The following is a 13,975-nucleotide window of genomic DNA, read 5'->3' as shown; positions in this document are numbered from 1 at the left end:
GATGCTCAAATTGATATTTACATGAATTTGGCTAAGGTGTTGCCCAAAACTGCTCAGGTGCTGCTCCAAAGCCATATAATGGCAGGGAAAACACTGCTTAAATGTTACTACTTCTGGATGATAATCCTTGTTTTTATCATTTCAGGGATTGGATTCCAGATATTACCAAGGTAAATTCACTTTTTTTATTTATTTTTTTATTTATTAGGATAACCCCTTGAGATGAATCATCAGATTTTCGACGGGGTCCTTAAGACAAATATACAGAAAATACAAAACACAATCACACAAACACACAGCACTCCCAAAGCCTAACTACTCCAACACCAACTGATAAAAAAAGTAAATACACAAGTTTGCATACATCCCAATTGCGCTGAACTTTTGTTATTATAACACAGTCATCTAACACCACTATGCGGAAAAATGAAAAGAGCAGGGGGAATGAGAGGGGGAAACACCAGAGCAGTGGGAATGAGAGGGGGAAACGCCAGAGCAGGGGGAATGAGAGGGGGAAACGCCAGAGCAGGGGGAATGAGAGGGGGAAACGCCAGAGCAGGGGGAATGAGAGGCGACGCAGAGCAGGGGGAATGAGAGGGGAAACGCCAGAGCAGGGGGAATGAGAGGGGGAAACATAGCAGAAGATATTCCTTTTTAAACCAGAAAGTAGCAACGTAAATGTAGCCTTTTGTCTCAAAGTCGGTAAATGTGCCAAATTCAGCTTTGAGTGTCGTGCATCTCTCTCTCTCTCTCTCTCTCTCTGACGGGAAAGCAGTGCTGAGTGCCAAGTCACATAACCACTGTTCATCCTCAAGCTCTGCGACGTCTTTCCCTTCTTTCTTTCTCTTTAACAAAACTGCCGATTTCACTTTACCACGTCTCAGCCATCATACTTCTGTGTGTTCTTGCAAACTGTCTCTTTGGTTTAGAGGCGGGCCAAAATCTATTGTGAACCTGATTTGATATGTGAGGTGCGGGACTTAGCCCGCGGGCCTTGGAGTTTGACACGTGAACTATTCCTTTTTTAAAGGTTTTAACAATTTTCCTCGTTACAAATAAAGTTTGATCCTATCTTAACGTAACTCGTTGTTGCTGTGCCTCTCGTTTATAGCTCTTAAAGGAGAGAAAGGTGATCGTGGACTACCAGGGACACTTGAAATCCAAGGTAGGACCACTTTGTCTGTGCACATATGTGCCGAAGAAGCTGAAAAATAAATGTTTTATGGTTTCAGTGTGTACAAACTCAAAGCAAAGGCATTTTGTTTCTGATCCAGGCGCAGGAGGAACCATTGACATTTACACGTTAAGGGTAAGCCTCAACTCAATGTAGTTTATAGTTCTTTTTATGATTTTTGTTTAAATGTCAGGGATGTTTCTTTAATGTGTCCAGAATGAGTTGAAAGGTGAAACGGGCAGCCCGGGCTACAAAGGAGAGAAAGGAGAACCGGGCGGAGGATATTACGACCCCCGCTACGGAGGGAGCGGAGTCGGAGCCCCAGGAGTGCCTGGACCTCCTGTAAGATCACACTGACCATGTTTCCATCCACACGTTTTTCAAATATATCGAAGTTTGTTCTCATCGGATTCGGCTCGTTCGATAGACGCTGATGTAAACGGAACTTGCCGAATAAATAATGAATTGCGGTTACGTCATTTTATTGTTGCAATCCGCCACAAAACGAAGAAGAAGAAGAAGTTTTAGGTCATTTCCGCTTTCTTTGCAGACACGGTAGGTGTCAACAAAGATGAGGAGACGACAGACTTTAAATTTATGAGCGAAATAGAACGGCTATTTTACATAGCAAAAATCTAAGAAATGCCATAAGGTATCTGAATCACCATAGCGATGTTTTGATAGCGTCGTTGTTGTCTTATCATAGCTTGATATGTCTCCATCAGCTGGAACATAAGCACTATTACAACTTGTGCAACATTCATCATTTGTGGGTAGACGGCGCAATCCATTTTGGCATGGAGACTTTGTTCGCAAATATTAAATGTTAACCAACCATAAAACAAAGACGTTTTAGGTCATTTCCGCCACATATTCCCACTTTCTTTGCGGACACGGCGGGTGTCGACACAGACAGATATAAGTGGACGAACGAGGGGACCTTTTAAATTGAATTTACCTTTACTGTTTGGAGCGTTCCTAAACCACAGGCCGCCGCCATTGTCGTCTGGCATTAAAGGTGCCGTAGGTAGGATTGCGAAGATCCAGGACTTAGCCAAAAAATGTTAACATCAACAACTTCTCAGTCCCTCCCCCCTTTCCGCTAAAGCCCAAAACTGTCTCCATCATTTGTGGGTAGACGGCGCGATCCATTTTGGCGAGCAGACTTTGTTCGCAAATGTTAGCTTGAATGTTGTGCAGTTCAGTTCAAAATTAATGGAAACACCGTAAAATGTCTCAAATCTATCCGATGTACCGAGTTGATCGCAAAACGGCACGTGATGTCATTACCCACAGGTTTTTATTCGCTTTAAAGCCGTTGGATGGAAACACCCTTTCACAGGCTTTATTCGCAGGAACGTTTTTAGCGAAACTTCAGATAATTTGATTGACAAGTGGATGGAAACTTCTATTGTCAAAAACCTAAAGCTTTACGGAGTCAAGTTTAGAAAGAATCTAAATCTTTCTGTCATTGTCCCATCAGGGTCCAAGAGGCGACTCAATCGTTGGCCCACCCGGCCCCCAGGGGCCACCTGGTCAACCAGGAAGAGGCTACGATGGGCAACCTGGGCCACCGGGGCCGCCTGGACCTCCAGGAGCATCCTTATCTGGAAGTTACAGGGGCACACAGAGTGAGTTATAATGATAAACACATGCACACATATATATTCAAGATCATGTGTGATTTCAGTGATGTGACCGTCTTTTGAATGGCAGCTATCAATATTCCCGGACCACCGGGACCACCTGGAGTGCCTGGACTACCTGGACAGTCATCAGGGGTGAGAAAACTTGTTCCCCGTCAGATTTGTCCGCTTTATTTCGTCATTCTCTAACAATATTTTAAAGTATGGGGTGGCACAGTAGGGACCAATAATCGGGCATTTTTTCAGAATACAGCATAGAAGATCTGCTTAGAAATATAGGAAATACTGGATAGGATAGAACAACACTATGTAATTCTGCTAAATAAAACATCACAAGAGAAGAAAAAAGATGAAGATTAAAGGTTCCCCTTTAAAAACCTGCAGAAAACAGAGACTGTGCCACCCCTAGCTCCCCCCTTCTAGCCCTGCTCGTGAATACAAATGCCACGGTCATTATAGCTGTTGGACCAAAGTAGCCCCCCTGGCTTGGTTTACTCTGACTGTTTTTGTGTGTGTAGGTGACGGTGTTTAGGTCTTATGACACCATGACAGCCATCGCTAGGAGACAACCTGAGGGCTCTCTGGTGTACATCATTGAGCAAACCGATCTCTACTTACGGGTCCGAGATGGAATTCGTCAAGTCCAGGTAAAATACGTAGCGATGTTATGATGATGAAATAGTGAAAAGATAAAAATAGTTCCATGCATATTAATTGTTGTCTCCTTTTATTCAGCTTGGCGGCTACATTGCTTTACCCAGTGATGATGTGAGTGTTCTTCTCTTTTTTTTCTCTTCTGAAAGGTTAACTTAATTTTTTTTTTTGTTCAACCTGTACCCTATTTTTTTTTTGTCTTAGTGACCGATGGGAACAACAATCTTTGAAATCTCTAAAGCCACCAGACTCCTTGTATATAAACAGTAATTTTAGCATCGTAAAATACACTTCATTCAAAGTCGACAGAAACAAAATAAAACTATGAAAAGCCTTCTTGGGTCGTCTTTCTACTTTTCCAACAATCACAACTCTAGTTTTGGTTGAAACAAACACATAGTTTACAGGCTTACATGTGAAAATATGTTGGCTCTACACACGCTAAAAGCGCTGTTTATTTAAATGGAGTCTGGTGGGTTTAGCGATAGCGACTTTAGAGCCGTTTCTGGTTAAACAGAGAGGATTTAACTCTTTAAAAAAAGGTCTATCTCTGTAGGGATCCTTACCATAATGTTGTCAGACACTTAGAATAATAATCTGAGTCTCTCAGTGGCTTTTAGTGGACGAAATTGACAATGCACATTTGCCCCATAGGGTTACATTGCAGCCCGGTTCACATCTGCTGGTCACGGTGTTCTCACTTAATACTGGACCAATGTTGAAGATTGTTATTCCCATCAGTCACTTACACACAAAAACATAGGAAAACAGGGTCCAGGTTAAAAAAAGAAAAGGTTCCCCTTTAAGAACATACAATATGCCCTGTTTTCATACATATCATGCACATTATTTTCAGGGTAATGACGTTGCGGCTGTGGAGCCCCCACCAGTCATCCCCTACTCCCCAGACCACCACTCCAACACCGACACCTCCGCCCACGACTCCCAAAGGCCCCCTGAGAGTCCAGTCCACCCGGGCTCTGGGCATCAGTCACACCCGGACCCTCGATACCCGACGCACCCTGACCCCAGATACCCAACCCACCCTGATCCCCGATACCAACCTGACACGCGGTACCAGCCCGATCCTCGGTTTCCAGCACCCACAGATCCCAGGTTTCCAAGCTACTCCGAACGGGTAAATCAGCCAGACGGTAGGTATTCTGTCCACACGGGACCGGATGCTCGTTACCCGGTCACCCCTCAGCGAAGACCACCTCCTCCCGTGCCCCAGACTCCAGTCCACCATCACACCTCAGGTCCCGGGGTAAGAGAGGCCACTTCTTCTTTTTTTCTGTCGTGATTAACAATTTTTATTTAAATTAACAACATACAAAACATTCAACTCAACGCAACATGAACACAACCCCCCACCTTCCGTCTTCACCACCCACCCAGACAGAAATCAAGAAAATTTGACACATCAACTACAATATTCAAGACCATTCAACAAAATAGTGACAAAATAGACCATAAACCAAATAAATATATGTATAAATGACAACACCATAAGCCCATCATACACGTCTCTCTCTCTCCCCAGCACAAAGCTTTTTAGTTAGAGTTCAGGTACTTTCCCATTTTCTAGTGTAGACATCCAATCTGGAAAACGTTTATATGACATCTTTTCAAACGCCGCCACCCTAGCCATCTCACAAGCCCACTCCTGGATTGAAGGTGGCACCCCTTCATTCTTCCATCCCCTTAAAAATCTGTCTGGCTATCATTAAAGTAGTCTGGACCCAGCTACTTATGTGCTTATCCATCCCTATTAGGATCGACCCATCTCCCAAAACAAATAACCTCAGGCTGACTGGAACCTGGGTCCCTGCAATCAGACATAAGTTATCATGTATCCTGGTCCAAAACTCCTGGACCTTACCACAGGACCACAGGACATGAAGTAATTGGCCGTCCTCTGTCTTACACTTCCAGAGAGACCCCTTCTAAACCATCGCACTCACATCTCTGCTCCAGAGTTTGATTTTAAAATGAAATATTGATACGGAGCATGTTGGTGTTTCCCCAGCTCCACCTGATCGCGCTGAACGTCCCTCAGACGGGCGGGATGCGGGGCATCCGCGGCGCAGACTACCAGTGCTTCACTCAGGCTCAGGCCATCGGGATGAAGGGAACTTTCCGGGCCTTCCTGTCCGCCAAACTCCAAGATCTCCACAGCATCGTCCGCAGGGCCGACCGGGACCGTTTCCCAATAGTCAACCTGAAGGTAGCCGACAGAGGCGTTTTTAAGACATTTAAAGGTCCCATGACATGGTGTTCTTTGGATGCTTTTATATAGACCTCAGTGGTTCCCTAATACTGTATCTGAAGTCTCTTATATAGACCTCAGTGGTCCCCTAATACTGTATCTGAAGTCTCTTATATAGACCTCAGTGGTCCCCTAATACTGTATCTGAAGTCTCTTTTATATAGGCCTTAGTGGTCCCCTAATACTGTATCTGAAGTCTCTTTTATATAGGCCTTAGTGGTCCCCTAATACTGTATCTGAAGTCTCTTATATAGACCTCAGTGGTCCCCTAATACTGTATCTGAAGTCTCTTTTATATAGGCCTTAGTGGTCCCCTAATACTGTATCTGAAGTCTCTTTTATATAGACCTTAGTGGTCCCCTAATACTGTCTCTGAAGTCTCTTTTATATAGGCCTTAGTGGTCCCCTAATACTGTATCTGAAGTCTCTTTTATATAGACCTTGGGCGGTGCCCCTAATACTGTATCTGAAGTCTCTTATATAGACCTCAGTGGTCCCCTAATACTGTATCTGAAGTCTCTTTTATATAGACCTTAGTGGTCCCCTAATACTGTATCTGAAGTCTCTTTTATATAGACCTTAGTGGTCCCCTAATACTGTATCTGAAGTCTCTTTTATATAGGCCTTAGTGGTCCCCTAATACTGTATCTGAAGTCTCTTTTACATAGACCTTAGTGGTCCCCTAATACTGCATCTGAAGTCTCTTTTACATAGACCTTAGTGGTCCCCTAATACTGTATCTGAAGTCTCTTTTACATAGACCTTAGTGGTCCCCTAATACTGGATCTGAAGTCTCTTTTATATAGGTCTTACACTGCACTATATTTTTTTATCCTGTCCATGCACCACCTGTCTATACCTGTCTATTCTTGGTACTGTATATCACATTGCACTTTTCTGCTCTTTTTGCACTTCTGCATTTCGTTGTCTTGACAGTAAAGTTGAATCTAATCTAATCCGTGGTCCATACGGATCAACACTCACGGTTCAGAACGCATGTGAACCGCAGATTAATTGCAAAGTTTAACAATAATAGTAGTGTGAAATAAATTGTTACTGTCCCTGTTACTTAAAGTAAGACTGATACATCTCTAGGGTTGCAGTGAAAAGATACAGGCAACGCAATTTTCTGTTCACGTGAACAGAGCATGTTAAAAGTGGTTGATAGAGGCGGCTAAGCTCCATCGTATCAGCGGCAGTTGGTAGTTGAGTTATCCAAGAATAGGGGGCTTAGACTCGGGGTTGGGTACCAAACCCCGGTGCTAATACGTCACCGGTGCCTAAACGACCGGCGTCTACTGATCTCTGTACTGGTTGTGTCGTCTCACCTTTGTCAGGACGAGGTTCTGTTCGACAGCTGGGAAGCCATCTTCAATGGCGGCAGGATGAAGGACAACGTGCCGATCTACTCCTTTGATGGCAAAGACGTTCTCAGTGACGGCACATGGTGAGGCAAATGACAGATGAATATATATATATATATATATATATATATATATATATATATATATATATAGAATGCAATAATACAGACTTAGTTAGAAACTTTCTGACTAACAACTAGGATTGGGCATCGAGAACTTGGAATCATTTAAAAAATGTACGATTCCAATGGAATCTTTTTTTTTTTTTTTGGAACCGTTTGGAAGAAATTTTTTCCGAATCCGATCATCGATTCCAAATTTAAGTTTTGGTTTCCGTAGTGGCCACCTTCCAGCAGGCGCTTGTTGTGTTGCAGCCACGGAGCACAGTAAGCGCCATTGTAGTGTGGCTTTATTTTAAGTTGAAAAAGCCCAGTGAAACTCTAACTCACCATTGAATCGAAATAAAATGTGAAAGTAAGCATGTGACCCGTTTCATCTCCACCACATAAGAAACGGAATCGAAAGGAAGAATCGGAATTTGTTAAATTGTCAGAATTGTTAAATCAAAAACAATGCCCAGCCCTACTAACAATGGAGAAACACTAAAAGAACAAAAGTATGCGTTAAAACTATATTCATGCTGCTCTTCCTGTTTCCCCCCACAGGCCAGATAAGATGATGTGGCACGGGTCGACCGGCGGCGGGCAGGCGCACGGCGACAGCTACTGTGAGATGTGGCGCGTGGGTGAGCAGGCGCTGAGCGGCATGGCCTCGTCGCTGCAGAGCGGCAGCCTGCTCCAGCAGAGCTCCAGCAGCTGCTCCAACTCCTACGCCGTGCTGTGCGTCGAGAACAGCTACATCGGCCACGCCAAGAGATAGACACACACATGCACACACAACACATGCTTTTGTCCTCACATACTTTTCTATCTATTGTAAATAAGTTTTTTTCTTAGGTATAATTAGTTGATGTTTGTTTATGTTGGTGCTACACAGGACGAAACCACATGTTGGACCTAAATTAAGCTCAGGTGACGTACAGCAAAGGGCCGTCCACACCGAGATCGATGACTGTAAGCATAACTAATGGATTCTGATTGGCTGTCAGTGTTTCTATTGTTCATCAAATCGCTCTGAAAGTGATCCCAACGATACCGTTCGCCACTGTCGTTGCCGTTATAGTTGTGGTGTGGACTCCGCCATCCACTGGAGTTGCAACGATTTTTGAAAACTATTTGTTTATAGTTATCGTTTTTTGGTGTGGATGGCCCTTAACGCAGGCAACGGTGTGTTTCCAAAAGGGCCGTTTTGTTGTCTGTGAATGGGTCATGTATTTGTTGTTTGGGACTCGTCAGCTCATGTGTCGCTATAATGTTGATATGGATATTAAATTAGTACGCTTGGTGCTGGTTGGTAAAGCCCAGTTTAATTGAGAGGCGTTGGGATTCAGAAACAATGACTACGTTTACATGCACATAATATTCAGTTTTTTGCCCTTATTTCGGAAAAGACGACATTCCAACTAAGTTGTTTCCACGTCTAACGAAAGTGAATATTCCACTAATATGGGAAAAATGTGTCATCATCAATTTCTGCCGCTGACACGCTTTATGGAAAGGATAGGCCTTTTACAAAAGTCTAAAACCCTCTTTGTTTAAGCAGAAACAGCTTTAGCTAACTCCATTTAAATTAACAGCATATTTAGCGTGTATAGAGCCAACACATGTTCACATGTCAATCGGTAAACTATGTCTTTATTTCAACCAAAGCTGAGTTGTGATGGTTGGAAAAATGGAAAGTGGACCAAAACGGCTTTTCATAATAATAATAATAAATATTGAAAAATACATAATTGTATTGATGCAGTCATCAACACATTTCAGCACCCAAGAGCAGGATTAACACAAGTTATTGTATATGAAATGTATGTTTGTTTTTTTTAAACTTGTTTTCCTTTACACTGATGTAATCTGTAACCCACAGCACTTGAGTAATAGCTTTTTATTTCATTTTGCGACTTTCATACATGGGAAGATGTTTTCAAATCGTATTTTTATCAGTAACAAAGGGATATTTATTTTGTATAAACCGTGCATTTTCTAGTATAATGTGTGATGTGAATGCTTTCACAAAGAATAATATTTCCAAATGTATCCAGCAAATGTGCAAAGCCTACACAAAGATGTGTAATCCTTGAAAAAACGTTTTCTTTTGACATAACGTTTGTGCACATAGCAAGCAAACCCATTTCTGTACAGATATCTGGATAGGATTCAGCCATAAGTGTGTCTGTGCACTGTTGCTTTTTATTTGTTTTTGCGTTTTATCCAAGAACAGTAAATGCACCGCAGCTAGCTTACAGTGGAGAGCATACAAAACACTGGGGTCACACGGTCTCGGTCTAAAATGGAGTATATAGTGACATTTCATGTGCCATAACAAATGCAGCAAGATTTGTGTTATCTGTTTTTCTCCTTGTGCGAGCAACATTTTTGAAATGTTGCATCTCATTGAATAAACCTGTGTGGAACATTGTCAGCTGATGTTGTGGTGCCTGTTTTGAGCTATTTCTACAGTTGATGGATCTCAGTTGTTACATTGTTATTACAGTTATAACACTGCTTATTACATTATTACAGTTATAAAACATTGTAATTACATGTAACACATTGTAATTACACAATGTTATTACAATGTTATTACAGTTATAACAAATTGCATATTATATTATTACACAGTTGTAACAATTCAATTCAATTTTATTTATAGTATCAAATTATAACAAGAGTTTTCTCGAGACACTTTACAGGTTGTGTAGGTCTAGACCACACTATAATTTATAAAGCCCCAACAATTCTAATAATTCCCCCAAGAGCAAGCAGTGCGACAGTGGTGAGAAAAAACTTCCTATTAGGAAGAAACCTGGGACAGACCCAGGCACTTGGTAGGCGGTGTCTGACGGTGCCGATTGGGGATGTGACGAACAGTGGCAATAATAGTCACATTAATAATGGAACAGTGACTTCATATGGTAGTCGTAATAGTTCATGTCATATCAGGGCGCTGCAGGGCGTTACAGGATGTAGCGCGGCACAGCAGAGCATCGATTGATGTAGCAGGAAGCAGCAGGGTTCAGCAGGACGCAGCATGACACTGCAGGGCACCGCTGAGCTTAACAGGGAGTGCAGCAGGACCACGGCGAAAGCTGCAACCAAGAAACACCAGACGTCAAACCTAGAGCTCTCTGAACAAGTCGCACAGCCATTGATTTTGTTCATCTGTGTTTAAGAAGAGGTGGACGCAGGTGCCATCATGGGGCAGGAGGCAGTGCCCGTGCTGGGCATAAAAACGCCATAGTATAGTATGTCGAAAACAGTCATAAAGACGCAATAGTATAGCATGTCGAAAATACTGATAAAAAGCCATAGTATAGTATGTCGAAAAAAGTGACAAAAAAGCCATAGTATAGTATGTTGAAAACAGTGGTAACATCGCCATAGTAGTGTCAAAAAAAGTGATAAAAAAGCCATAGTATAGTATGTCGAAAAAAGTGATAAAACGCCATAGTATAGTATGTCGAAAACAGTGATGAAAACACCATAGTATAGTATGTCGAAAACACTGATAAAATGCCATAGTAAAGTATGTCGAAAATACTGATAAAAACCCTTAGTATAGTATTTCGAAAAACCCATAGTATAGTATGTTGAAAACACTGATAAAATGCCATAGTATAGTATGTTGAAAAAAGTGATAAAAAAAACAATAGTATAGTATGTCGAAAACAGTGATGAAAACGCCATAGTATAGTATGTCGAAAAAAGCCATGGTATAGTATGTCGAAAAAAGGGATAAAAACACCATAGTATAGTATGTTGAAAAAAGCCATAGTATAGTATGTCGAAAATACTGATAAAAAAGCCATAGTATGGTATGTCGAAAAAAGTGATAAAAAAGCCATAGTATAGTATGTCGAAAACAGTGATGAAAACGCCATAGTATAGTATGTTGAAAAAAGCCATAGTATAGTATGTCGAAAAAAGTGATAAAAACGCAATAGTATAGTATGGTGAAAAAAGCCATAGTAAAGTATGTCGAAAAAAGTGATAAAAACGCCATAGTATAGTATGGTGAAAACAGTGATGAAAAAGCCATAGTATAGTATGTCGAAAAAAGTGACACAAAAGCCATAGTATAGCATGTCGAAAAAAGCCATAGTATAGAATGTCGAAAAAAGTGATAAAAACGCCATATTAAGTATGTCGAAAACAGTGATAAAAACGCCAAAGTATAGTATGTCGAAAACAGTGATAAAAACGCCATAGGATAGCATGTCGAAAATACTGATAAAAAGCCATAGTATAGTATGTCGAAAAAAGTGACAAAAAGCCATAGTATAGTATGTCGAAAACAGTGATGAAAACGCCATAGTATAGTATGTCGAAAATACTGATAAAAAGCCATAGTATAGTATGTCGAAAACAGTGATAAAAACGCCATAGTAAAGTATGTCGAAAATACTGATAAAAAAGCCATAGTATAGTATGTCGAAAAAAGTGACAAAAAGCCATAGTATAGTATGTCGAAAACAGTGATGAAAACGCCATAATATAGTATGTCGAAAATACTGACAAAAAAGCCATAGGAAAGTATGCTGAAAAAAGCCATAGTATAGTATGTCGAAAACAGTGATAAAAACGCCATAGTAAAGTATGTTGAAAATACTGATAAAAAGCCTTAGTATAGTATGTCGAAAAAAGTGATAAAAAAGCCATTGTATAGTATGTCGGAAAAAGTGATTAAAAAAGCCATAGTATAGTATGTCGAAAAAAGCCATAGTATAGTATGTCGAAAACAGTGATAAAAACGCCATAGTATAGCATGTCGAAAATACTGATAAAAAGCCATAGTATAGTATGTCGAAAAAAGCCTTAGTATAGTATGTCGAAAAAAGTGATAAAAAAGCCATAGTATAGTATGTCAAAAAAAGCCATAGTAAAGTATGTCAAAAAAGTGATAAAAAAGCCTTAGTATAGTATGTCGAAAAAAGTGATAAAAAAGCCATAGTATAGTATGTCGAAAACAGTGTTGAAAACGCCATAGTATAGTATGTCGAAAAAAGCCATAGTATAGTATGTTGAAAAAAAACATATTATAGTATGTCGAAAATACTGATAAAAAGCCTTAGTATAGTCTGTCGAAAAACCCATATTATAGTATGTCGAAAACACTGATAAAATGCCATAGTATAGTATGTTGAAAAAAGTGATAAAAAAGCCATAGCATATTATGTCGAAAACTGTGATAAAAACTCCATAGTATAGTATGTCGAAAAAAGCGATAAAAAAGCCATAGCATATTATGTCGAAAACATTGATAAAAAAGCCATAGTATAGTATGTCAATAAAAGCCATGCTATAGTATGTCGAAAAAAGTGATAAAAACACCATAGTATAGTATGTCGAAAACAGTGATGAAAACGCCATAGTATAGCATGTCGAAAAAAGCCATAGTATAGTATGTCGAAAAGCCATATGTCGAAAAAAGTGATAAAAAGCCATAGTATAGTATGTCGAAAAAAGTGGTAAAAAAGCCATAGTATAGTATGTTGAAAAAAGTGATAAAAAAGCCATAGCATATTATGTCGAAAACTGTGATAAAAACTCCATAGTAAAGTATGTCGAAAAATCCTGATAAAAAGCCATAGTATAGGCCGACGAAAAAAGTGATAAAAAAGCCATAGTATAGTATGTCGAAAATACTGATAAAAAGCCATAGTATAGTCTGTCGAAAAAAGTGATAAAAAAGCCATTGTATAGTATGTCGGAAAAAGTGATTAAAAAAAGCCATAGTATAGTATGTCGAAAATACTGATAAAAAGCCATAGTATAGTATGTCGAAAAAAGTGATAAAAACGCTATAGTATAGTATGTCGAAAACAGTGATGAAAAAGCCATAGTATAGTATGTCGAAAAAAAAAGCCATAGTATAGCATGTCGAAAAAAGCCATAGTATAGAATGTCGAAAAAAGTGATAAAAACGCCATAGTATAGTATGTCGAAAATGCGGATAAAAACGCCATATTAAGTATGTCGAAAACAGTGATAAAAACGCCATAGTATAGCATGTCGAAAATAACTGATAAAAAGCCATAGTATAGCATGTCGAAAACAGTGATGAAAAACGCCATAGTATAGTATGTCGAAAAAAGTGATAAAAAAGCCATAGTATAGTATGTCAAAAAGTGATAAAAAAGCCATAGTATAGTATGTCGAAAACAGTGATAAAAACGCCATAGTATAGTATGTCGAAAAAAGTGATAAAAAAGCCATAGTATAGTATGTTGAAAAAAGTGATAAAAACGCCATAGTATAGTATGTCGAAAAAAGCCATAGTATAGTATGTCGAAAAAAGTGATAAAAAAGCCATAGTATAGTATGTCGAAAAAAGTGATAAAAAAGCCATAGTATAGTATGTCGAAAAAGTGATAAAAAAGCCATAGCATTATATTGCGAAAACTGTGATAAAACTCCATAGTAAAGTATGTCGAAAATCCTGATAAAAAGCCATAGTATAGGCCGTCGAAAAAGTGATAAAAAGCCATAGTATAGTATGTCGAAAATACTGATAAAAAGCCATAGTGTAGTATGTCAAAAAGTGATTAAAAAAAGCCATTGTATAGTATGCCGAAGAGGATTAAAAAAGCTCATAGTATAGTAATGTCGAAAATACTGATAAAAAGCCATAGATAGTCTCGCCGAAAAAGTGATTAAAAAAAGCCATAGTATAGTATGTCAAAAAAGCGCATAGTATAGTATGTCGAAAACAGTGATGAAAACGCTATAGTATAGTATGGCTTAAAAAGCCA

General features: G+C 39.7%; 1 protein-coding gene across 6 annotated transcripts in view; it reads left to right on the top strand.

Annotated features, from left to right (window-relative positions):
* The window catches only part of LOC120554632 (collagen alpha-1(XVIII) chain-like), a 72,196-nt gene extending 62,551 nt beyond the window's left edge, over nucleotides 1–9,645 (top strand). For all 6 annotated transcript variants that reach the window (XM_039793650.1, XM_039793645.1, XM_039793649.1 and 3 more), the window contains 12 exons: nucleotides 146–170; nucleotides 1,112–1,165; nucleotides 1,275–1,309; nucleotides 1,391–1,516; nucleotides 2,658–2,805; nucleotides 2,891–2,955; nucleotides 3,339–3,467; nucleotides 3,556–3,588; nucleotides 4,331–4,741; nucleotides 5,504–5,701; nucleotides 7,081–7,190; nucleotides 7,773–9,645. In XM_039793650.1, the coding sequence (XP_039649584.1) occupies nucleotides 146–170; nucleotides 1,112–1,165; nucleotides 1,275–1,309; nucleotides 1,391–1,516; nucleotides 2,658–2,805; nucleotides 2,891–2,955; nucleotides 3,339–3,467; nucleotides 3,556–3,588; nucleotides 4,331–4,741; nucleotides 5,504–5,701; nucleotides 7,081–7,190; nucleotides 7,773–7,986 (1,548 nt within the window). In that variant the 3' untranslated portion in view covers nucleotides 7,987–9,645. The remainder of the gene's footprint in view (nucleotides 1–145; nucleotides 171–1,111; nucleotides 1,166–1,274; nucleotides 1,310–1,390; nucleotides 1,517–2,657; nucleotides 2,806–2,890; nucleotides 2,956–3,338; nucleotides 3,468–3,555; nucleotides 3,589–4,330; nucleotides 4,742–5,503; nucleotides 5,702–7,080; nucleotides 7,191–7,772) is intronic.
* Nucleotides 9,646–13,975: the final 4,330 nt, after the last annotated feature.

Source organism: Perca fluviatilis, chromosome 24 (genome assembly GCF_010015445.1).
Source record: "Perca fluviatilis chromosome 24, GENO_Pfluv_1.0, whole genome shotgun sequence".
Classification (NCBI taxonomy): Eukaryota; Metazoa; Chordata; class Actinopteri; order Perciformes; family Percidae; genus Perca; species Perca fluviatilis.
Note: the sequence above shows the minus strand (reverse complement) of the source record. Positions and strands in the feature narration are given on the sequence as shown.